Here is a 26,191-nt window from a genome sequence, read left to right as displayed (position 1 = left end):
TTACATTCATTACATTTGGAAGAAATTATTTTCTAAACTATTGTGCCACAAAAGTTTCCTCTTCCAATCTACACAAGGTGCAACTGTATTTTTGAAGTGTATAAATGCTGTAGTCTGTGGTTGACCCCACTTGTTGGCTCGCCTTTCCAAATAATTTTGGTGGGTTACCTCTCATTGTTCTTGTTGCGGATATAGAGGGAATACTTTCTTGGAGCCAAGTGAAGCAATTGCTACATTCAGCCTGTACAGTGGTCCCCCTAATGAGCATAGCAGCGTGTGCAGCCTACGCCCGTCAGCATTACACCTTGGATGGTAGGAGGAAGATGGGTCAAGAGTAGTGTCCACGCATTGGTTACTGTAAAGAGTAGCTCAGGTACAACATAGTAGATGGTGTATCAGGTAGCTTGAAGAGAGCTTTAGTCATTACGTTGCCAGCATGTATCTAGCCGTGCTACAGAAGGGACTACTGTTACACACACCCAGAGTGAGTAAAGGTGTCTGTGTTTGCAGAATAGGGTCGGATTTCGGGAGCGTGGTTAGTAAATGGGAGGATGCACTAAGCAGTATTCTTACCAGGGAAAATGTCAACTGGAAGAGAAAATGATTGAAGTCTGCAGTTTCTGAGTTGGATAGCATTCAGAGAAGGAGTAGATGTTTGGGTAGGTTGGAGTTTAACCCATGAACATTTCTGGAAACCTTAGGATAAAGATACAACACTACTTTAGGCAAATAAATGCAATTTAGTAAAATAATCTAGCAGCTTCTAAAGCAGGCACAATTATTATGGAAAGATCCCCAGAAAGTTCCTAGTCAGGAAAAACAAGGTGCTCTCCATAAGCACTTCAAGTAGCCAGAGAAGCGTTCTGGCTATGTGGAGGAGGTTCACATGCAGACTACTAAGCATGGGGAAGTGGGAATAAACAACTCCTATAAAACAAGAAAATAAGGCGCAAAAGAACCATTCATCTCTTTTTTCATGCACCTAACAGTAATCAAGGCAGCTGCAGGGTGATCTTTACCCCCACCCACTTTCCACCCAGGCATAAGGCTTTAGGCTGCGTTTCAGCTATACTGCCGTGACCCAGAGTATTATGGAATGCGTGGGGCCAGCAGTTTTGTTTAACCTGCAAATACTGCAGGGCCTGAAACAATAGTGCTGTGCTATGTGTCCGACTGTAGGGGTGGCTTGAGGCGTAGTTTAGGATCACAGTTGGGACTAGATCATGGAGGCTGGTTAAAATCATTACATGATTAATGATCTTCTCAACAATAGATTGTGTAACTATGGTAACAAAACAGAAAGATGCTGCAAATAATTACCCAGAGCTGTTTTCTGAGCTGGTACATCATCACCCTGCCATGCCACCTTTGGTGAAGCCCTTCTGCTGTAGATCCCCTCCTTGTGCTTAATGGGCACAGTGGTTGGCTCACACTCATCCTCTGAACCCAGCACTTCTGCTGGGAACTCAGGAGAGACTGCATCATTGGATCCTACAAAAAGAAAGAAAATCACACTGTTTGTTTATTTATTTGTATTGCGCCCCAAAGGTATCAGGGCGCAGCGATTACACGGAAATTCACAGCTTAGGTTACAAAGAATAAATAGACAGCAAATATGGGACATAGTAAGGTATAGGTAACAATTACGAATCTTTACAAACCGAGATAGGCACACAAAAAGGGTGTGATATGATAAAGGATAATAGCAACATCATAGAGGACTGGGTACAAGGTGGTGAGGGAGGCCAGGCCTTAATGATCTGTTGATTTAAGCCACTTAACGCAATTAGATCTGAAATTCTTGTATGATTGATCTTCTCGGAAAGAGGGCGGCAAGGAGTTCCATAGTTGGGCCGCTTTGACAGGAAAACAATTGCCACCCACCTTAGATAGTTTAAATCTGGGAACGGAGAGGCAATTAGTGTTGACTAGTCTAGAGGGTCTAGTCGTTCTCCTTCTGTGGAATCTCTCAGAAAGATAGCTATTAGTGGCGTTATTCAACGATTTGTGAATTAGTGACAGTTTTTAGTTGGATTTTTTTGTTAGTTGAAAGCCAGTTGTTTTGTTGCCTAATCTCACATATGTGATCTCTCCTAGCTACGCCGAGGGGCGCTCTCAGGGCATTGTTTTGGAGAGTTTGGATTTTCCTGATGGTAGCATTATTAGAACCAATGTAAAGGGTGTTGCAATAATCTAACCTGGACAGAATGAGGGCTCTGGTCAAGATGATGCAACTGTTTTTGGAGAGAAATGGTTTGCCGGTTCTGATGAGTTTACAAGTGTAGGCGGTAGTTGAGGCCAGGGAGTTCACTTGTTTGGTAAAGTAGAGAGTTGAGTAGAGGTAAAAACCTAAGGTTTTTACCTCGTTGGCCACTTTGATAAGGTTGCCATCAATTATGAAGGTAGAGTATTCATGTCCTAGTTTTTTAGGTTATTAGGGGTACCCAGGTTGATGGTCTCTGTTTTTCATCATTCAGGCATAGACTGAGTTGCCATCCATGCCTGGATGATGAGGTAAACTCTATTCACCAAGGCCAAATCCTTAACGTAATCCCCCGAAAAAAAGGAGGGGAATCTGAGTATCATCTGCATAGTTGGTGTAGGTGATAACCAAGATTGTCCAGATCATCGAAAAGGGGCTTAGTGAATATGTTGTACAACGTAGGAGGGACGCAGGATCCCTGGGGCACGCCGCATGTAATGGGAATAGGGTCTGCAGCTGCTGAGGGAGAGAAGACCCTCATAGTCCTATCGCTTAGGAATGACTCAATCCAGACTATAGCCTCCTTGGAGAAGTGTGCAGCTGAGTCTAGATGGCTGCATAGGACAAAAGCAGCCGAAAGGTCGAGGAGGAGAAGGAGGCCTGATTTCCCTTTGTCGCTTAGCTCGTCGACTTAGGCCTTCAGGTCGATGAGGGTGGTTTCTGTTCTGTTTTGAGGTCGGAAGCCGGATTGGCGTGCTCCTAGGGAGGTGTAGTTCCAGGTATTTCCGAATTTGAAGATAAGCAACCTTATCTAATATTTTTAAAAGAAAAAGATACTGTTGTGATGGGTCGGTAATTAGTTGGTATCAATGGGTCTAGGGTTTGTTTTTTTAACAATGGGAGCACCCACGATTCTTGAGGTTGGTGGGGATGGTGCCAGATGCGAATGAGCCGTTGATGAGCTTTGAGATAAAGGGAGCTAGATCCCTCGCTGCATCCTTGATAAGCTGGGCTGGACAAAGGTCACCCTGGAAATTAGAGGGCTTAAGTGAGAGTATGACTTTTTCTACTTCGGGGTTTTAGAAAAGTTAAAGTGAGTGGGTGAGATGTTAGGGGTCGGAAGGGTATTGTTGGGAGGAGATGAGGAGTTTAGGGATGCTTTTCTTTTTGCCATTTTATTTTGGAGCGTGATCACTTTGTTAGAAGGCGCATGCTGCATGTCTGAGCACCAGCTTTTGTCTTTAATACAGGTGTCTGGCGTGGGGGAAAGTGTCTCCAATTCTTTTAGGATCGTAATAATTCCTTCATGCTGGAATTAGCTTGAGAGATCTGGTTGTTGTAGGATTCTCGTTTGGCCAAGCAGATTTCTTTTATGTAGTGGGAAGAGATCTTGGTAAGTTTGATTCTATTAGCTTCTGAAGGGAGTAGTCTCCAGGAAGCCTCACAACTTTTTTTTTTTTACGTATGTTTTTTAGATGTGGGGTGAACCACTTATTCAGATGGGATTTAGGCTTCCTTGGTCTCAATTTGAGCGGGCCAATGATATCTAGCGATGTTATCATGATTTTATTGTACTCGTCAACGACCTTTCCGGGATCGGTGCTGTCTGGGAGAGAGTTGAGGGTAGGGAGAATAGAAGGAATGAGTCTGTCCACTGTAATATTCTTTTTATTCCTGGTTAACGTAGGTGTGGCAGTCGGGGTGTGTATGGGGAGGGGTTTGGTGGTGGCGAGTGTAAATGACAAAAGGGAATGGTCCGTCCAGACTTGTGGGGAGATGGACGTGATATTAGCATGGCAGTTATAATCAGCCACCCAGTTTAGTATTCTCCCTTTATTACGAGTGGGCAAATTAGTTCTTTGGGTCAGGCCAAGTTTGAACATGATATTGGCAGTTGTGGTGGCATGTTTATCAAGTGGGCCGCTAAAGCCCAAGTTGAGATCCCCTAGGAGTAGTACTTGCAATGTGTTTTTGAGGTTATATGATAGAATGGAGTAGATCTCCTCCTAAAATGTCCCTATCGGGCCAGGGGGTCTGTAGATCAGATGAATGGTAGGGGTCTGGGAGTTGAACAACAGTAATTTAGCTGTGAGAACTTCACAAAATTGGATGTCTTGGGAGGGTGCAAGTCGCATGGTTAAGCTAGATTTTACAATGATGGCGATGGCGATGCCTCCACCTTGCGCCTCATGTCTGCCCTGTCTAAGAATCATATAGCGGTCAGGAATGGCTAGCATGAATATAGGGCCTGCTGCAGCGTGCAACCATGACTCAGTAATGGCGGGAAAGTCGAGATTTTCTGCCAAAATCAAATCAGCAATCTCTGTGGCATGTGCTACCAGGGATCTGGTATTTATTAGTGGCCCCTTGAGCGGAGGAATAGGGAGATCTATGGCAGATATGTGGGGAATTAGGGCGTCTGCTCTCTTCGGTTGATGAGTAATATGGCACTTGGAGGTAACGTGGAGGGGTGAGCGATTGTTGGAAGGTTTGGCACTTCTAGTATTTTGGCTATGAGGGGGAAGGTTCGTTTTTAGATTAGAAATGGGCGTAGATCTGCCGGGGGGTGAAGGGGTTCAAATAGTTTGGCTAGTCTAGAAGTCTAGTATTCCTAATATCTGTATTACAGGGGTTGCTTAGGAATAAACCCATTGTAGAGTTATTAAATTGGGTTGGTTAAGCAGAGTGTCTGTAGTCATTGTAGGGTTGGTCATACTCAGGGGAGCACGATGGTAAAGGGTGGGGTGTCTAGCAGAGCACAATAGGAGATGGAGAATAAGTAATGTGACTAAGGCGCTGAAGTTAGGGGCCGTGGTAAACACACTGGGATAAAAATCTCAGTCGAATTTACATTAGTAAAGGCAGATACAATCAATGGGCCTAATATAATCAGTTAGTCTGACCTTAGCAAAGGTGGGTACTATCAATGGAGACAGCAGGTCTAATAAAATAAAGTAATCAGTGTAGGCAAGTCCGACATTTAGCATAGGCAGATACAGACAATGGAGTAGGCAGGCCTGATAGCGACAGCAGAATAGGCTAGTCCAGCTTTAGCATAAGTGAGTGCAATCAATGGAGTCAGCAGGTATAATAGCATCGGCAGAATAGGCTAATTTGACCTATAAATGTAGACATAGCTAAAAGTAGCTGTAGTCAATCAAGAGGTGGATAGTAGCATTTCGCCAACCAGCACGTTAGTGAGCACAAACCTTGAATCATCTGATCAGTTGCAACCTTAAACGCTTGAACAAATGGCCTTGGAGTTTGCTAAGGCAACTGGTTAGCAGAACTACTGGCACTAGTGAGTGGAATGGGCTACGCCGTACTGGGACGACTATGATACGATGCTGCGTGTCCTAGATGAGCTGGTCTGGTTTGTGATGCAAGGCAGGAATAGATAGGAAGTAGTAGATGCGTAGGCAATGAGGCAGCGCTGTTGCATGCTATTTGAACAATACAAATGGTAAGCGGTATCATGCGTAGGCAGTATGAGGGCACTATGACATACTATTTAGGCAGTATAGATGGCATTTTGTACAGAGCAAAGCATGACAATGTGTAATCTGTATGTGCTTACCACATATTTCAAAATCTGGGGAGGCAGGTATGATATGATATGGCATTTATAACGCACCTATACACAAGTGATTCAATGAAGGTTCTTGAGCCCTGAACAGCTTTAAAATTCTGAATGACATGAGGCCATTCCAAATCTTACATGCCGCCTTACTGCAGCAGCCCTGGCCAGCCCTGTGAGCTTTACACATTTGAAAACAGCCAGAATCACTTACCTTTTAGATTTATAATGAATATCACTCCTCAACATTGCAATCACATATGGGCTCTCTGTTAAATAAAAAGGGGCTCATTTGATAAAAAATAAATAATAAGAGGGAATTGCATTGAGCCGACCACCTACATTTAAAATATTGAGCATTTTTCTTATTTGTATTTCAAATTTCAAAAAAAGGAAATCTTAAAACAAGCTTAATTGTCTTAACTTCCTTTTCCACTTCTGATGTAAAACATGTGAATGCTGCCTGCCATTTACGTTAGGTAGACATCATTTGCAATGCATTCCTATGGAAACCAAATGCATTCACCAGGTGCTGAAAAGGGCTACTTCCATAGGCATCAAATGCTTTTATATCAGCATGAAAATGTCATGCTGGCATAAAACCATGTGGGTTTTGCAGGCAGCGAGGAAATACTCAGAGGGGATGGTAATTTCCTTTTTCCGCCACAAGCTGACGAGCAAAACTACTGAAAACCCCTCTAAAGCATAAAAAGGTGTGAAACCGTGCTTTTCTCTTTAATGTCAAGATTGAATACCTTATTTTGTGCTCATGGAGCTTGAAAATGAAATCAAACATGTAACTCAGGTGTTCGGTAAACGATAGCAGAACCCAAATTTACTTGCGCCAAGAACTGTTGTAATAGTTAAAGGGGAAGTTCTCTTAAGGAATTTTATTGGCCCAATTGATCGGGCATGTATTTTTGAACATACATTGATCAATCGTAAAAACACATTCCAATGCATCTTACGTTTTTCAAGTTAAAGTGCCCTTTCTGCAGTAATTCCGATCACCCGCCCCTCAAGCTGACATTACTAAACGCTTACGCCCCTTTTCACAACGACAATACACGTCTCATGTCAATGTCCTCTGTACGAAATCTATTAACGTGTCTTCATGGAAATGTCAAGACGCCTTTTACCTCGAGGACTATCAACAAACCCCTTTCTGATCACACAACATTGGAGTTTTTTATTCCTTAGTCTCAGTGTATTTCACTCCGAGCCTCCACAAGTTCTTTTCGCTCTGTTTAGCGATCTACAAAGAACGACGTGTTGAGAAGAGCCACTTACACTACCTCTAACGAATTAACTGTGTAAGCGCTTTGTATATAAAAAAATGTTTCTTTACAAATGGCTTTAACAAGCCATATTAATATTCTATATTTACATGAATTCTTTTTTACATCTGCCAATGCAAAATTCCAAAGTTTGCGTCTATTATTGTTGTCTTTGCAGTATGGGTTTTTGTAATAAGGCTGTTTATTCTCTTATTTTTCTTTTACATTGCATTTTAAAGTAAAACCTCATTTCGTCAATGTATACAAACAAAAACGTTTTTATTTTTCTCACTGTTGATTTTATACTTCTTCAATATTCAGGAATTATGGCAAGAATTCAGCCCTATCTGTACAAGCCTGAATATACAGAAAAGGAAACGGTTGATAGAGAAAGAAGCCGAAATGATGGGGAATCGGGTAAAGGTTGTGACGATCAATCATCAGAACCTGATCCTAGTATAATGGAAGACGTTTCCACCTGGTGTACCTGCCATCGTAGTGTTCTGATGCCAAGTTTGGTCGAGAACTATTGTTGCAGAGAAAACTATGGCTGCTTGGCCTACAAAGCTGAAGAAGACACATCACCATTATGCGTTAATCAGCTCTGTGACTTTAGGGCAGCCTGCCTTCCCAATATCTGTGTTTTGCGAATGTTGATGGCCTTATGCATGAACTTTGAGCAGCAGTTTGCCTCGTAATCCAAGTAATGAGTAGGTTTCCTCTTAATACGTTGAATATTTGACAACCGAGACCGATAACATTTTATTGTGTTCTCCTACAACATTGCAACTTCAATGGTTCATTGACGATAGAATTGTTCCTATATTTGAAATAATTTCTTCTTGTAATCTCAGGCCAAAGTATTCAACATTATATTTTACAACCTAACAATTACATTTCTTTTACTTTAAAGTTATAAACAATATTTCCTTATGTTCCAAACACTTTTTGCTGGAAAGGCCATTCACATTTCGAATTCATCCCTACTTGAAAATAATCGTACTGTCAGTACGTTACTCGCAAAGCAAATGCCTTATATTTTAGAAATGCAATTATTGGATTAATTCAAGTAAACTGTTTCTGTATCTTGTGAGGGGCCAGAAATGAGAGGCGGACACAAAGTTGTAGTTTTTTCAATGTTTTCCATATTTATTAAAAGACGGGCTAGATAAACACCTATCCGTCCCTATCCTAACGAGAATGTTCCTACTTAGAAAACTAAAACTAAGGAGGACCTTGTGTCCAAATGTACCTGACCCCCATGCTAACATATATAACCAAAGTGTATAAAGTAAATGTATCTCATTTCAGTTCACTAAAACTGTGCAAAAGTTCAAACCTATAACCTCACAAAGTACTCTTTGTGACCAGGCTTTGGTTCCCTTCCCCTGGATCAATTCCGGAAGACCTGTGAAAATGTACAGGTTTAAAAAAAATGTATTCAGTTCAATGAAAAATATCTTTTTCCATCCAATGAGTCTTTCAACTTGAGAAAGTAACTGCTCTTTCACAAAACACATGTTCACAACAAAAGCAACTGTTTCTTCCCATAATCTTAATTATTTTTCTGGCGAAACACTTCTGTCAGGACAGCCCCACAGATGTCTTTTGGTATACAACAGTTTGTCAGGATGATAAAGCCAATAATTTATCAATGACTGGCTTTATCACTTAGCAAGCCCTACCCACCTAGTGCCTTCCTGGTTGCCACTCTTTTCCTTACTTAAGGAGTCTTCCAACCTCTTTTCCTTTGCAGATGGGGAGCAGGTGCAAGTGGATCTTGATAAACTACCCACCTTCTTAGTCCAACCTCTTCCTTCCTGCTCTTAACTCTTGGATCACGGGCGTCTCTTGTCTGGGCGTCCAAAGCTATGGGCAGACAAAGAGAAGGGCAATTCCTGTTCGGACCAGGAGGATCCAGGGATCTGAATCCTGCTCAGACAGCAGGTAAGCGTGCACAAACATGTGTTTACTCCCTCTGTTGCCACAGGCCATCCCCACCCCTCTGGACCCCTGTGCTGTTCCCTTGTGCCTGCCCCCGTTATGCGTGCTGGGTCCTGGAAACAGTGGCACCGATTTCGGTGGAGCGCCCATTGAATGTTCCACCACGTTGTTTCTTCTACGTTAGGTGGCGGTCTAGTCTTTCACTGCTCTTCTGTTCGGCGTGCGGATTGCTGGGAGGTACTTCTTCCCCGTTCTCACAGCAACCCGCGCGTTGCAACGACAGAGTTTCGCTTTGCCGCACTTCCATGTGTTTGTTCCAGCGCTAATTTTCCCTTTTTGCACTCCGGTGCTTTTCCAACGCTCAGGTGCCGTTTTTCACGGATGGTGCCGCTCTCTCTCACTCTCTCTCTTACCTCTGACCCACTAGTCATCTTTGCCGGGCTCTTTACCACTTTTCTGCTTGGCGTTCTCTCTCTGTTGCCTTTCCATTCCAATTCTGTTCTACTTACTTTCTCTCTCTTGTTTTTCTTGCTCGGGATCCCCCACTCTTTCTTCCCTCTTTTTCTCTCATTCTTCTTTGCTCGACGGACTTGCTTCCATTCTGTCAACCGTTCCTTCCTCTTTGAAGGACTTTGTTGTTATTGTACATCTACTGTACCTGCCGGAATTTCATCTCCTTCCTGTGCTGCTATCCGGAAACCATCCAGCTTCCTCAACCAGTTATTGGAATCACTCCATTTGCTCCAGCATTTCTTTCCATGCTCCCAAGAACCGGACTCCACCGACTGAGGTTTTTTTTGTAGCGAAAGGCTTTTTCCCCTCCTTTCTTACCTGTTTCGATGGAGGGGCCACAGGGGCTACAGCTTACTGTTGCTTCCCATCGAGATAGACTTCAGAGGTCATCTCCCCACCAATATTGCGAACCAATTGGGTACAACACGGAGTCCAGTTTCACAGGTAAGGAGTCGGAGGAGGGTAGTGGTTCAGAGGAAATAGAAGTGTATTGTGACATCTGTGACAGCCCCCTTACAGGTGTTGGTTGTTTTGCTTGATTCTTCTACTCTGCTTCCTCACCTCCCTGTCCCCCCTCCAGCCTACTTCGGCAGGAGTTTGTCCTGATACAGTCTGGTTTCACCATCACCGTCTTGTTGCCAATGCTGGATTTGAATTTTATGGACTTCATTGATTCACGGTGCGTCACCCTTTCTCATGGTGGCCCTGAATCATGCTGTTCACTTCTTCATCTTGTATCCAGGCTAACAACATTATGTGTTACTACTAATTTCTGCAATTGTATTCACTCTCCCCTCTTGCTTCTCCACTCTTTTTGACTGCTTATTCTCTGTTCTCTCCTCTCCCTTTTCCTATCTCCTCCTCTTCTGCCTCTTACTCAATTGTCCCTGGACCTAGTATGATAGCAACCTCCTGATGTCACCTTCCCCCTCCCCTTGCTTCTCCTACTCCTCCTACAGCACTATCTGAAATGTCGTCAGGCCTAGTACGATAGTCGCTTGTTTTGCTCCTCACCTCCCTTTCTGCACCACTCTCCCTCACCTTTTGTTTTCTCCGGCTCTACCAGAAATGTTGTCAGGCCTAGTATGGTAGTCGCCTGTATGTCTCTAGTTCCTTCCCACTCTACACCCTCCCTTCTCTGTGTCAGCTCTTGCACTATCTGAAATGTTGATAGGCTGATTACGATAGTTAATTTCACATCCTTATTGTTCATGGCCTGTAAGAATGTAATTGTATTTTTCCTTATCCCCTCCCTTGCCTTGAAGCGCTTTGAAACACATTGTGTATAGGCGCTATACAAATAAACTATCATATCATTTAATTTCTTTTTACAGCATTTTTTACCACAACCATATTTCTTAAAATCCACCGTTTCTTTCCTCGTTTGTGGTCCACTCGGCTGCCAGGACTAACCAACTTGTCTCTTTCCTGGTTTACTTGCCTGCCAGGAAGAAAAACTCCTACAACTATAATTGGCCTCTCGGTTAGTGGCAATATTTGTTCCAAGGTTCACCACACCAATATCCCATGTGAGGAGGTTTCATTTAATTTAATTTTATTGGCTTTATAGAGTGCCTTTCGCCAAAGTCACTGAACAAAATATATCAAAAGAATATATTAAAAAACAGTGTAATCATGATAAGAAGTAAACATAAATAAAAACAGAAGAGGGGAAGCAGAGGTTTAAGAGACAAGAGAAGATAAAATATGAGTTTTGAGATGTGATTGGAAGATGCAGAGAGATGAGGCAGAACCCAATGAAAGGGGAAGGAAGTTTCAATGTTTGGGTGATATAAGAGGAAAAGAACGAAAACAAGATGAAACACAGGGAGGTTTGGGAACAGTACAAAAAATATTCTGTGATCTTGGAGGGCGGTATGGGACATAAAACAAGCGCAAAGCATAGAGATAAGGAGGGGCAGGGGCAGACCATGGGTCCATTTGAAAACACTTGAGAGAAAGTGGTAGAGAAGACGAGATTCAAAAGGAAGTAATGAAATAGAAAGTAGGGAGGGTGTAATAGAAGACTGAATGGGTAGAGAAAAGAGGAGACAAATCGAGGAATTATAAACTGAGCGAAGAGGAAGAAGATGGGGGCAAAAGGAAAAAAAGAACATGTTTCGTGGTATGAAAGGAGAGATAGAGGTGAGCATGTCAATGTTAAAAAGTACATAACGACAAGAACGAGCAATAGAAGAAATGTGAAGAGAAAATAGGAGAAAAGGATGAAAAATAATGCCCAGGTTATGCGCAGGTAGTGAGAAAGAAGGAGAAGATGGGGAAAAGAGACGGAGGGGGAAGACTAGGAGGAATTGTAGAAGCATGAAAGAACAGAATCTCAGTTTTAGAAGGGTTGAGATGTAGAAAAGGAACAAGTTACTTACCTGTAACTGCTGTTCTCCAGCATGGGTCTGGCATGGATTCACATGCTCATGAATATTCCCCGTCGTCAGGCTGGGAATCCTCGGTAAAGAAAAAATCAGTATCAGTTTAGTTTCTGATCTGTCTTTCGTAGTAGTAACCAATCACCGATCTCTGCGTCATACTGACCACAGCCAATGACTGCCCTCTACCTAAGCCCCGCCTCTGGCAGCCATCTTCAGATTTGGTAGCACGTGAAGTGGCAGTATGACCAAGTGAAGAGCCGCAGAGGGGTAGGCGGGAGGGTTCGCATGTGAATCCATGCCAGACCCATGCTGGAGAACAACAGTTACAGGTAAGTAACTTGTTCCTTCTCCAGCATGGGGTCTGGCATGGATTCACATGCTCATGAATAAAGAATACATAGCAGTACACGCATGCACAACCACGGGAGGTGGCAAAGGCTCAACATTAAGCATTACATCAAACTCAACATTAAGCAATTCTTACCTCCTCACCAGCCTCACCTTAGGCGAACAGATTGCACAGCACTGCTTGGCCGACCCTGGACTCCTCCCTGGAATCCCGATCGACGCAGTAGAATTTCGTGAAGGTGTGCGTCGACCTCCACGTAGCAGCCCTGCAGATGTCCAGCAAGGGCACACCAGATAGGAACGCCGTGGTAGCTGCGATCGCTCTGGTGGAATGGGCTCTCGGACAGCCAGGCAGCGGTCGGTTTGCCAACCGATGACAGTACATGATACAGCCGGAGAGCCGCCATCTGGAAATGGAGGCCTTTGAGAGAGCCTTCCCCTGATTGACAGGTCCAAAGTTCACAAAAAGTTGTGACGTCTTCCGAAAACACTTCGTGCGGTCCACGTAAAACTTCAGCGCTCTAGCCACATCCAGCGAGTGCAAAGTCCATTCGGCCGGCGTCGAAGGCGACGGGAAGAAAACAGGCAACACCAAGGGTTCGTTGAGGTGGAAGTCCGACGGCACCTTGGGCATGAAGGAGGGGTGCGTCCTGAGCACTACCCTCGTGTCGTGAAAAGTCAAGTACGGGGGCTTGCAGGAAAGGGCCTGGATCTCTCCCACTCTTCGTGCGGAGGTGAGGGCCACAAGAAACGCTGTTTTCCACGACAAGAACTTCAACGGAGCCGAGTGCAGAGGCTCGAACGGAGGTCCCATGAGCTTGGTCAGTACCACGTTGAGCTTCCACGCCGGGGCCTTCACCGGCGGGAACGATCTGAACGGTCCCTCCATGAATTCTCTCACCAGACGATGAGACCACAAAGACGTCCGCCCCGTGGTTCACGTGTATCGGGTGATCGCAGCAAGATGAATCTTGATGGAGGCGTGCGCCAGCCCAGCCTTGGCCAGCGTCAGAAGGTACGGCAGTGCCTGGGGAGCCGTAATCCGTAGAGGGTTAATCTTCTGTGCGTGGCACCAGACAGAGAACCTCTTCCATTTGTGTCCATAGCATTTAAGAGTTGAGGACGCCCTGCCCTTTGCAAGAACCTCTCTTCAGTCGGCCGGTATGCCGTATCCTCCAAACTCTAACGCTGCAGGAGGTCCTGGCGTCTGCGTCTGCAGGAGATGCTGAGCCCCACAGATCTCTCAAGAACGTTTGATCAACAACTGTCTTAAACCCAGTTGAAGAACTAACACTCCCAAGGGAAAAGGGGAAGTGGAGAAAATAACAAACGACAGACGCCTACTTCTGGTGGGCTGCAATCTGTAGAAGGAGACATTAATGTTTATTAAATAATGAAGACATGCATTAAATTAACTCAATCTCTAAATATCAAATAATTTAATATCTAAACCCATACCTGTCCAATCTCCGAAATAACCTTGGAGATTAATTAACTTCTTTTTCACAAAGACCCATTGAGAATTTATCTTGCACAGTCAATGTTCAATTTCAGAAGGGCAATGTGAATTTAAGAATGCATTTTGTTCCTCAACCAAAAATGCTCAAAATAATGAGTTCAAGAATGTGCAATCTTCTTAAATTAAAGAGGAAATCACTTTCGAGTGTTCATTCATTCAATTGCATTTCATCCTTTCTCAAGCACATTGTATTCCTGTTCAGATGTTCCTTTTACTTTAGTAACAAATGCGCAATTAAGAGTTCAGATGGTATTTTAAAACTTTAAACAAGAACAATAAGAATGAATTCAGATCCTGTTCAACCTTTGAAGCACATGCGCAATGCTAATGGAATCCGAAGCTTTGCTTTTGACTTAAGCACTGTAAATGAGTTCAGATGCTGTTTACCTTTTGAGCACATGCGCAAAGCTAACGAAAACAACTGCTTTTGCCTTTGACATGCGCACAATAGACAAGTTCAGGCGCTGCCTTATCCTTCAGAAAAATGTGCTATGCTCATGAAATCAATGTGTCTTTACTTTCCACATGCGCACAGTGAATATTTTTAGAAGCCACCTTATATAATGGCGCGCAAGCGTAATTAAAAGCCTTATGAATTCAAGTTAAACAACATCAAAAACTTAGGCTCAGGTATTTTCCTTAAGCAATCTTCATTCACGCAACCGTACTGAAACTGACAGACTTGAAATCAGATCAGATACGAGACACAGCAGTAAAACAAGGACACTTCTCCTTTGCGCATGCGTGAAACAAAAATGAAGGCTCTGAAGCACTGATCTAAGAAAACTGCGCAGTTAAAATTCCAAACGCTTCTTCCTTCAGTACAATGTCAGAAATTCAAAACCGTGTCAATTACACAGAGTCATAAAAGTCAAGCAGATTTTTGAAGTAAAATGAAACGAATCTAAATACCTAAACTAAATAAATACCTAACATGAATAAAGTGATAAAAATAAAGCAACTTTTCTCCAGCTTGAGAAAAAGCGACGCTCCCACCAAATTATCAGCTGAGCTTGTCCCACGTTGACCAGCTTCTCAGGAAACAATATTTATCTTTGTAAACTTCACCAGAATCTCATCAAAAGGCCTTGACGCAGGAACTTAATCAAAACAGGACCTTCCTTCTTGAAGGTGAACAATGAAAGGCAGTTTAGAATTGTATGGAAGGTCAGAGGTTCATGAAACTTCCAATCAGGAACTGGCACTACTGCCACCATGTTGGTTTGGGGAGTTAGCACTCTGATGAACAGAAGTTAAGATCAACAACCCAAAATCAGATTAAAACAATAAATTAATTAAATCTATAATCTAATTTCATTTACAAAGTACCCCTACCTAACCTGGGACCTGACAGTACCCCCTCCTTAAGCCCTGACCTCAGGGCCAGGTTTATTTGGATTTCTTCTGTGAAACTTAGATACTAATCTTTCCGCATGAATATCAGATTCTGACTCCCAACTTCTTTCATCAGGACCAAACCCCTTCCAATCAATAAGATATTGAATCTTTCCCCTTACTTTTCTAGAATCAAGTATTCTTTTAACCTCAAATTCTTCTGAATTAGTTTCCAAAACAATTGGTTTAGGAACTGGTCTCATTCTGATTCCTTTTGACACTGGTTTTAATAAACTTACATGAAATACTGGATGAATTTTCAAATTAGTAGTCAATTTAAGTTTGACTGATACTGGTCCTATCACTTCCTCAATCTCAAAAGGACCCAAAAACTTAGGACAAAATTTATTTTTTCCTTTCAATTTAATATTTTTTGCTGATAACCAGACTAAATCACCTTTAGCATAACTTGGACTTTTCTTTCTTTTAAAATCTGCAAATCTTTTATACTCAGACTTACTTTTTTGTAACATTTCCTTTGCTTTAGCCCAACCTTTCTGAATTATTTCAGTTATATCTTTCACAGCTGGACATGTCTCATTTACTCCATCATTCTCACATAGAAACCGAGGATTATAACCTCTTCCACAAAAAAAAGGTGACATGGAAGTAGAGGTTTTAGTAGAATTATTATATGCAAATTCCGCTGTCCACAACAAATCCACCCACTCAAACTCTCCTTCGACAAAACATCTTAAATATTTTTCTAATTCCTGATTGATTCTTTCTACTTGACCATTAGCCTCTGGGTGATATCCTGATGTTAATTTTATCTTCAAACCCAATCTCCTACAAAATTCCTTCCAAAATCTCGACACAAATTGAGACCCCCTATCTGAAATAACTTGACTGGGAACTCCATGCAATCGTACAATTTCTTGAATGAATTTTTTAGCTAGACTTGAAGCTGTAACTCCTCCTTTCATGGGAATAAAATGACTCTCTTTAGAGAAACAATCTACCACTACCAGAATTGTGGAGAATCCTCTATCGTTAGGTAAATCTACAATAAAATCTAAACCAATTGTATGCCAAGGCCGAGGAGGAATAGGCAAGGGTTCAAGAAGTCCAGCAGGTTTTCCAGTCTCATGTTTTGACTTAGCACAGACTTCACAAGTCTTTACATAATTTAAGACATCTTTCTTAATACTTTCCCACCAGAAATGCCGTAGAACTAAATCCAAAGTCTTATGAAAACCCGGATGTCCAGCTAAAACTGAATCATGACAATCTTGTAAAATTTTCTCTCTAAGGTCCTCACTCGGGAGATACAACTTATCCTCAAAATAAGGTAAACCATTTTTAATAGTTCTTTTAACATCCAACTGTGCCCATTCTTTCATCTTCTGAATATTCAGATTTATTTTAATTAACTCCTGCAAATCTTCTTTTTTAGAAGAGTTAGCTGAAACAAAATGTTCTTCAGGAATTACAGGTTCAGGTCTTAACTCCAATTCTTTTTCACAACCAGGAAATTGTCTGGATAAAGCATCCGCTTTACCATTTAATTTCCCAGGTCTGTATGTCACTACAAAGTCAAAATCCGCAAAAAATAATGACCAACGTAACTGTCTGGGAGTAAGAGTCTTAGCTGACTTAAGAAAAAGTAAATTTCGGTGATCAGTAAGCACCGTGACAGGATTTCTGGCACCCATCAAAAAATGTCGCCATTCTTGAAATGCAGCTTTTATTGCAAGTAATTCCTTATCCATTATTGAATAGTTACTTTCTGCGGCAGAAAATTTCTTTGAGAAGAATGCTATTGGATGAAGCTGACCAGTTTCTTTATGCCTTTGAGATAAAATAGCTCCAACTGCAAAATTAGAAGCGTCTGCTTCTACAAAGAATGGTTGTGTTGGATCTGGGTGTAAAAGAATAGGACCAGAAATAAATCTATTCTTCAAGGTGTTAAAAGCTTCTTCCGTTTCTTGATTCCAAAGAAAAGGTACACCTTTTTTTAAAAGTCTAGTGATAGGAGGAATAATGGATGAAAAATCTTTGATAAATCTCCTATAAAAATTAGCAAAACCTAAAAAACTTTGCACTTCCTTGATCTTAGTGGGAGTCGGCCAATCTTTCACTGCTCTGACTTTTTTTTGATCCATTTCCAACCCTTGAGGAGAAATCACGAAACCCAGAAACTCCACCACTTCAGTATGAAATTGACTCTTATCAAGACTAGCAAAAAGATGATGATCGTGTAACTTCTTCAAAACTTGTCTTACATGTTGATAATGTTGCTCCAAATTATGTGAAAAAATCAAAATGTCATCAATATAAACTACGACAAAAAGATCTAGAAATTCTTTCAAAACATCATTAATAAAGAATTGAAAAGCCGCTGGAGCATTACATAATCCGAATGGCATCACAAGGTATTCAAACAAACCAAAACGTGTTTTGAAAGCAGTCTTCCACTCGTCTCCCTCCCTAACCCTAACCAAATGGTAAGCTCCTCTCAAATCCAATTTAGTAAAAATGGTTGCTCCTTGAATTTGGTTTAACATTTCTGGAATCAATGGCAAAGGATAGCGATTCTTAACAGTGACTTTATTCAAAGATCTATAATCAATGCAAGCTCTGAGCTTCCCTTCCTTCTTGGGTACAAAAAACAATGGTGAAGCTGCAGGAGATTGTGAGTGTCTAATAAACCCTTTATTGAGATTTTCCTCAATGTATTCCTTCAAGTAATCATTTTCCTTCTCGGTCAAGGCATACACCCTACTACTAGGTAAGATTGCTCCATCCTCTAAATCAATTTTGCAATCATATGATCGATGTGGCGGTAACTCCCCTGCTTCAACCTCATCAAACACACAAGTAAACTCTTTATAACACTCAGGCAAAAAACCCATCACAGCTCCAATAGAATGTTCTTCAAATCCATTTTGAGCTAAAGCCACCACTCTTCCACTTTCAATACTCTCATCTCTGATCTCATACTTACAATTGAAACAATGTTCCTTACAAATTTCTGATCGAAAATCTAATATTCTTCTTCCCCAGTCAATTGTGGGATTATGATTAGTCAACCAAGGCATTCCCAAAATGATTTGTAGCTGAGGAGCATCAATAAGTTCAAAGACAATATACTCAGAGTGATCTTTAACCAGTGTCATAAACAAAGGAACAGTTTCATGAGTGATGGGTCCCGAGGTTAACTGAGAACCATCTACTGCTCTTACTTGCTCTACTGCTATTTTTTCAACTAATGGAATTTTCATAGACCGAGCCAATCCCCAATCCATAAAATTACCAGTTGCCCCTGAATCAATCATGGCTGGTCCTGATCCTTTTAAAACATCATCCAAGAATAAGGATACGTTAATTGTTACATGAGGTACAGCCGCTTGAAGGGTATTCGCCACCTGTTGAGATCGAGAAACATTGGACTGCCCTCTTTTGGGAGTGTAAGGACAATTCCCTAGAAAATGACCACTACGCCCACAATATAAACACAAGTGATTAGCTCTTCTCCTATCTTTCTCCTCTTTAGATAATGGTCCTCTTATTTTGCCTGACTGTTCACTGACTTTACTCCTTTCTTCCATTCTAGGTTTTTCAAAACGCTGACCCACCTTGACCTCTCCAAAACCCTTTCTACGTTCATTTCTTCTTTCTCCCAATCGAAAATCTATTCGCATAACTAAGTCAATTAAGGCATCACAAGAAGTGGGACGATCAACCATGGTTGATAAAGCGTCTTTAAATTCGTCCCTTAAACCTCTGTAAAATAAGGACGATCTCTTGTCCTCTGGCCACCCTGTTTCCAAAACTAGAGCTCTAAAAGCTGTTACATAACTCACTAAGTCCTTATTTCCTTGTTTTAAATCTAACAGTTCCCCATCTAACTCTTGTGAAATCATTCTTCTTCCAAACATCTTTCGAAACTCTTCTTTAAATAGAACAACATCTTTCAAAATTGGATTCTCTTGAGCAACCAAAAGAACTGCCCAAGATGATGCATCCCCAGTTAAATAAGATAACATAAATGCAACTTTAGCCATGTCAGTTCTAAAACTCTCAGGACGACACAAGAAATGTAACTCACACTGTGTAACAAAAGTTGAAAATGTTTTAACATCTCCACTAAAACGTTCTGGGGACGCTAAAGGAACTGATGTCTGACTCAAAATGTGTCTTCCTACTCTATCTTCATCTCTCCCGTCTGCTCTTTCCAGAACTGGGGGTTGTTGTTCACTGTTCCCTGTGGCTCCCAACTCCGAAGACAATCCTTCCCCAGAATACCCTACTCTCTGGGTTCTAGATTCCCCAATGGATTCTTGAATCCGAGTCATCTTAACTCCCAACTCCTCCACCTTTTTATGTAATTTTGAATTCTCTAAATGAGAAACTCTTAATTCTTCTCTCAGTTCTTGGATTACTTCTCCCAACTGTTCCATGATGAAATCTGTGAGACTCAACAAACCAGGCAGACTATTTTTTGGCCTTTCATCTGTCCGGTCCTGGCGTCTGCGTCTGCAGGAGATGCTGAGCCCCACAGATCTCTCAAGAACGTTTGATCAACAACTGTCTTAAACCCAGTTGAAGAACTAACACTCCCAAGGGAAAAGGGGAAGTGGAGAAAATAACAAACGACAGACGCCTACTTCTGGTGGGCTGCAATCTGTAGAAGGAGACATTAATGTTTATTAAATAATGAAGACATGCATTAAATTAACTCAATCTCTAAATATCAAATAATTTAATATCTAAACCCATACCTGTCCAATCTCCGAAATAACCTTGGAGATTAATTAACTTCTTTTTCACAAAGACCCATTGAGAATTTATCTTGCACAGTCAATGTTCAATTTCAGAAGGGCAATGTGAATTTAAGAATGCATTTTGTTCCTCAACCAAAAATGCTCAAAATAATGAGTTCAAGAATGTGCAATCTTCTTAAATTAAAGAGGAAATCACTTTCGAGTGTTCATTCATTCAATTGCATTTCATCCTTTCTCAAGCACATTGTATTCCTGTTCAGATGTTCCTTTTACTTTAGTAACAAATGCGCAATTAAGAGTTCAGATGGTATTTTAAAACTTTAAACAAGAACAATAAGAATGAATTCAGATCCTGTTCAACCTTTGAAGCACATGCGCAATGCTAATGGAATCCGAAGCTTTGCTTTTGACTTAAGCACTGTAAATGAGTTCAGATGCTGTTTACCTTTTGAGCACATGCGCAAAGCTAACGAAAACAACTGCTTTTGCCTTTGACATGCGCACAATAGACAAGTTCAGGCGCTGCCTTATCCTTCAGAAAAATGTGCTATGCTCATGAAATCAATGTGTCTTTACTTTCCACATGCGCACAGTGAATATTTTTAGAAGCCACCTTATATAATGGCGCGCAAGCGTAATTAAAAGCCTTATGAATTCAAGTTAAACAACATCAAAAACTTAGGCTCAGGTATTTTCCTTAAGCAATCTTCATTCACGCAACCGTACTGAAACTGACAGACTTGAAATCAGATCAGATACGAGACACAGCAGTAAAACAAGGACACTTCTCCTTTGCGCATGCGTGAAACAAAAATGAAGGCTCTGAAGCACTGATCTAAGAAAACTGCGCAGTTAAAATTCCAAACGCTTCTTCCTTCAGTACAATGTCAGAAATTCAAAACCGTGTCAATTACACAGAGTCATAAAAGTCAAGCAGATTTTTGAAGTAAAATGAAACGAATCTAAATACCTAAACTAAATAAATACCTAACATGAATAAAGTGATAAAAATAAAGCAACTTTTCTCCAGCTTGAGAAAAAGCGACGCTCCCACCAAATTATCAGCTGAGCTTGTCCCACGTTGACCAGCTTCTCAGGAAACAATATTTATCTTTGTAAACTTCACCAGAATCTCATCAAAAGGCCTTGACGCAGGAACTTAATCAAAACAGGACCTTCCTTCTTGAAGGTGAACAATGAAAGGCAGTTTAGAATTGTATGGAAGGTCAGAGGTTCATGAAACTTCCAATCAGGAACTGGCACTACTGCCACCATGTTGGTTTGGGGAGTTAGCACTCTGATGAACAGAAGTTAAGATCAACAACCCAAAATCAGATTAAAACAATAAATTAATTAAATCTATAATCTAATTTCATTTACAAAGTACCCCTACCTAACCTGGGACCTGACACCAGACGATGAGACCACAAAGACGTCCGCCCCGTGGTTCACGTGTATCGGGTGATCGCAGCAAGATGAATCTTGATGGAGGCGTGCGCCAGCCCAGCCTTGGCCAGCGTCAGAAGGTACGGCAGTGCCTGGGGAGCCGTAATCCGTAGAGGGTTAATCTTCTGTGCGTGGCACCAGACAGAGAACCTCTTCCATTTGTGTCCATAGCATTTAAGAGTTGAGGACGCCCTGCCCTTTGCAAGAACCTCTCTTCAGTCGGCCGGTATGCCGTATCCTCCAAACTCTAACGCTGCAGGAGCCAGGCCTGCAAGTTCAGCGACTTCGGGTCGTGATGGAGGATGGCGCCTCCTTCCCTGGAGAGAAGATCCGCGTCCACTGGCAGCTTGATTGACGGGGACGCTGACAAGTCCAGAAGGTCCGGGAACCATATCTGCCTTGGCCACGCAGGTGCGACGAGAATCATCCTGCACCGTGACCTCTTGAGCTGGTTGATGAGCCGGATCAGCAATGGCAATGAAGGGAACACGTATAGAAACATGCCCTCCCAGGGGAACGAGAAAGCATCGCCCATGCTCCTCGGCTGGGGAAACCTGCTGGCGAACCTCCGGCACTTGGAGTTCGTCGCCGTCGCGAACAGATCGATCTAGGGTGTGCCCCACCGTCGGAAGAGGCGGTCCACTAGATCCTGTCGTAGTTCCCACTTGTGGCACGAGCGCAGCTCTCTGCTGAGCGAGTAGGCGATGGTGTTTTTTATCCCTGCCAGATGAAACGGCACCAGAAACATCCCTTGGGCGACGGCCCAATGCCACAGATCCTGCGCCTCCTTGGACAGGGCTGGGGATCTGGTACCGCCCTGCTTCCTGATGTAGAACATGGTGGTGGTGTTGTTGGTGAAGATCCTCACCACCTTGCCCTTGAGGGACGGAAGAAAGGACCTGAGGACCCAAAACACTGCACGGAGCTCCAGGACGTTGATATGGAGGGACTTCTCCGTCGGAAGCCAAAGGCCGCTCGCGTGCAGATTTTCGGTGTGCGCTCCCCACCCTTCCAGGGAGGGATCCGTGGTCACTGTCTCCTGGTGGCCGGGGATCTGGAAGTTTATGCCCGCCGTCAGATGCGCGCGGGTGCCCCACCACCGGATCGCTCGTCGGAAACTCTCGTCGAGTGTGATCCTCTCCTCGAAGCTGCCCATCGTCTGGATCCAGCGCGCGTCCACGAACACCTGCAACGGGCGCATCCGGAGCCTGCACAGGCGGATGAGATAAATGCAAGAAGACATCATTCCGAGGAGGGACTTGATGGACCTCACCCTGGCCGCGTCCGCAACCAGCATCCGCTGCACCTTGCCCAAGATGGCCCTCGTCCTTTCCTCCGACGGAGAGGCCAGAAGCGACACTGTGTCGAGCTTCGCTCCCAGAAACAGTGCGTCTTGCGCGGGCACCAGGTGGGACTTGGCGTAGTTTATGGAGAATCCCAGGTCCGTGAGTAGTTGGACGGTTCTTGCCGTGTGCTCCACGGCGAGCTCCTTCGTCTTCGCTCGGATGAGCCAGTCGTCCAGGTAGGGGTAGCCGTGGATCCCCTCTCGGCGCAGCTGCGCCGCCACCAGTGCGAGGCACTTGGTGAACACCCTGGGTGCCGACCTCAATCCGAAGGGAAGGGCTCTGAACTGGTAGTGACGCCCTTGGACCATGAACCTGAGAAACCTTTGGTGTCCCTTTAGGATGGGAATATGGAAGTAGGCATCCTCCAAATCCAACGACGACAGGAAATCGCCCTCCTACAGTTGACCCAGGACGTGTTGGAGGGTGACCATTCGGAACTTCTGTGCCTTGATGAATTTGTTCAGTCGTCGTAGGTCCAGGATGGGACGCCATCCTCCCGTCTTCTTCTTCAAGAGGAAGTATCTTGAGTAAACTCCGGAGCCCTGAAGCCTCTTTGGGACGAGCTCGATGGCGCCCTTCTTGAGCATCGCCTTTACCTCCAAGAGAAGTTGAGGGACGTGATGTTCTTTCCTGGCCACAGGGGGGACGTGCGGGCACCTCTTTAGAAACTCGAGCGCGTGACCCTGAGCTAGGGCGTCCAACACCCAACGGTCGGTGGAGATGGACTCCCACACGCTGACGAAGCTCGCCAGCCGGCCTCCCACCGGGGTGCTTCGGTGGGGGCCCGACCCCACGGCCGGTTCAGTCCTGCTTGGCGACGACGGCGGGGTCCGCCTGACTTGCCTCGTCCCCTGTAAGATTCCTGTGACGACGAACGGGCCGCCTGACGGTAGGTGGAAAATCCGCCGCTGGAACCTTTGGAGGCACCCTGTTTGCCTCCGCCACTCCAAAAGGGCGGCCGCCGTTGCTGGAGAACCCCAAGAGCCCGGGCCTTCTCCGTGTCCGCCTTGATGGCTTGAAGGGAATCGTCCACTGTTTTCCCAAACAGGTTGTTTCCGTCGAACGGCATGTCCAAGACTCTGGTCTGCACGTCCTGACGGAAGTCAGTAGCCTTGAGCCATCCACGCTGCCTAAGGCACACGCCGTTGCCCAACTGGCGAAATCCAGTGTCAGCGATGTCCGTCGCAATCGTAATGGCGTGGTCCAAAGCCACCTCTCCTTCCTGCAAGATCTCTAGGGCTTCCGCCCTCTTGTCGTCTGGTAGGAAGTCCAGCAGGGGGGCCAGTTTGTACCACAACTCCCTGTCGTAGCGGGCTACGATAGACAAGGCGTTGGCCGCCTTAATCGTCGTCGCTGCCGACGAGATGACTCTGCATCCCATCGTGTCTAATTTCTTTCCCTCGCCGTCCGGCGGGGAGGTTGATGTAGAGGCCGCGCCCCCCCCCTGCTTTCTTCCTGGCCGCCGCGGAGACGACCGAGTCCGGGATCGGCTGTGCCCGAAGGCACAAGGGGGCCGTGTCCGGGACCCGGTACTTCTTCTCGTACTGATCCCTTCTAGCCGGCGTCGTGGATGGGTTCTTGAGGAGGACGAGGCCCTCATCCCAAATATCGTCTAGTAGAGGTACAGCGAGGACTGTCTTCCTCTTGGTCTCACGCCGTTGATAAAGGAAACCTTCCTTCTTCTCTTCCGGGCAGAGCTGGAAAAGCTCGGATGCCCTGGAAATCATGGAGTGAAACGATCCAATCTCGTCGGGCGGGGAAGCCCGGGTGGGAGGTGACGACGGGAGATCCTCGTCGTAAACCTTGTCGTCTGTACCCGTCGCGGCCGTGTCAGTCCCCGTATCATCCCCACGTGTCGTGAACGAGGAGGAGGGCTGAACAGGGCGCGATGGCTAAAAAGGAGGTGGAGGGTGAATCCTTCTTCTCTTAGGGGGAGGGCTCCCAGAAGGGCCTGGCTCCGGGTCCCCCGTCGGGAGCGGTTCCTCCGTTGGTGGTAACGGCAGTCTCGTCCTTATCTCCGAGCATAAGGACTGTATAGCCAACAAAATGGCCGCCGAGTTGTCTTGCGGCACTGGTTGAGGGAGATCCGACGGGAGATCAGGAGCCCCGTCGGCATCCTCGATGCCCTCGTCGTCTTCCACGTCGGGGTCCCCCCCCGACAGGATGGCCTTCTTCCACGCCAGAGCCGTGGCCTAAGACTTCGATCAGCTCCTCCTCACAGGCTGAGGCCGAGTCCACGACGACCTCCCGCCCCCCCCTTTTTCTTCTCCGTCGGAGGTTTCACAGGGGTCCTGTCGATGGGCACGAAAGAGGACTCCCTCCACGGTGGCAGGGAGATTCTGGGCCCCGGGGTCGCCACCACTGGTGTAGCCTCCACAGGCTGAGCCAGGGCCGCCCCGACTGTCTCGATAGAGGCCTTGGCTGGATGGATCAAGGCTTTCACCACCTTAGGTGCGCTCACTGCCTTGGGGGGAGGGTCACCACCTCGCTCCCCCTCCGATGGGACCTTAGGCCACGACCGGGGTCTCTCCAGGAGTTTCACCGGGTGCTCGGCCTTCCTCTTACCCGAGCCAGAGCGTTGGCTCGTGGTTGCTGGCGCCGGGGAGGGTGCGCCCTGCCTGGCGCCCGTAGAGCCCGACCTTTCGGCGCTCCCGGTGCCAGCGGACTCGCGGTGCTTGGCCTTCTGTTGGACCCCCGTCGCCGGGGCGCCCTCAAAGGTCTTAGAAGACCGCTCGGACTTCTTCTTCTTCTTCTCGCCTGACGGGCTCTTTCCTTCCAGCCAGTTGGCGAGACGTTGATGGCGGTCCTTCATGGTCCGCTCCGACATATTGCCGCAAAACGCACAGTCCTTCTCCCGGTGCGTCTTGTCCTCATGTAGGCAGTAAAGGCAAAGGGAGTGTTCGTCCTCCTTGAAGACATTCTGAAGCTGGCATCCAGGACAGACCCTGAACAGTTTTCCGGGCGTCGAGCTTCCCTTCTCCTGGGCCATGTTCGAGATGGGCCTGAGAAACTTCTGGAGTCCTCCAAAAGCGTGGCTCGAAGAAAACTTCACCCTTGAGGGGCGTAGACGAATCCGACACGGGTCCCCGTTGATCGGATGAAGAAACGGTGGAGCTTGAGGCTCTTTTGACCGAAAAAAGAGAAATTTTTTGAGAAAAAACTTGAAAAATAGCACTAACGCTCGAGAGCAATAGCACGAGGATCCCAACACTTGAACGTGCGGTAAAAATCTGAAGATGGCTGCCAGAGACGGGGCTTAGGTAGAGGGCAGTCATTGGCTGTGGTCAGTATGACGCAGAGATCAGTGATTGGTTACTACTACGAAAGACAGATCAGAAACAAAACTGATACTGATTTTTTCTTTACCGAGGATTCCCAGCCTGACGACGGGGAATATTCATGAGCATGTGAATCCATGCCAGACCCCATGCTGGAGAATGAGAGGACATTCAATTGTGTACAGCAGAAACACAGATTGAAACAGTAGAGTGGAGAGCAGAATCAATGGG

The 26,191-nt window shown here is 44.8% G+C and overlaps 1 protein-coding gene across 2 annotated transcripts in view; it reads right to left on the bottom strand.

Annotated features, from left to right (window-relative positions):
- Positions 1–26,191, bottom strand: part of ALMS1 (ALMS1 centrosome and basal body associated protein) — a 417,466-nt gene that overhangs the window by 186,179 nt on the left and 205,096 nt on the right. For both annotated transcript variants that reach the window (XM_069632315.1, XM_069632316.1), the window contains one exon: positions 1,321–1,491. In XM_069632315.1, coding sequence (XP_069488416.1) covers positions 1,321–1,491 — 171 coding nt within the window. The remainder of the gene's footprint in view (positions 1–1,320; positions 1,492–26,191) is intronic.

The sequence above is a fragment of the Ambystoma mexicanum genome, chromosome 6q (genome assembly GCF_040938575.1).
Source record: "Ambystoma mexicanum isolate Mex_15411 chromosome 6q, UKY_AmexF1_1, whole genome shotgun sequence".
NCBI classification, from domain to species: domain Eukaryota; kingdom Metazoa; phylum Chordata; class Amphibia; order Caudata; family Ambystomatidae; genus Ambystoma; species Ambystoma mexicanum.
Note: the sequence above shows the minus strand (reverse complement) of the source record. Positions and strands in the feature narration are given on the sequence as shown.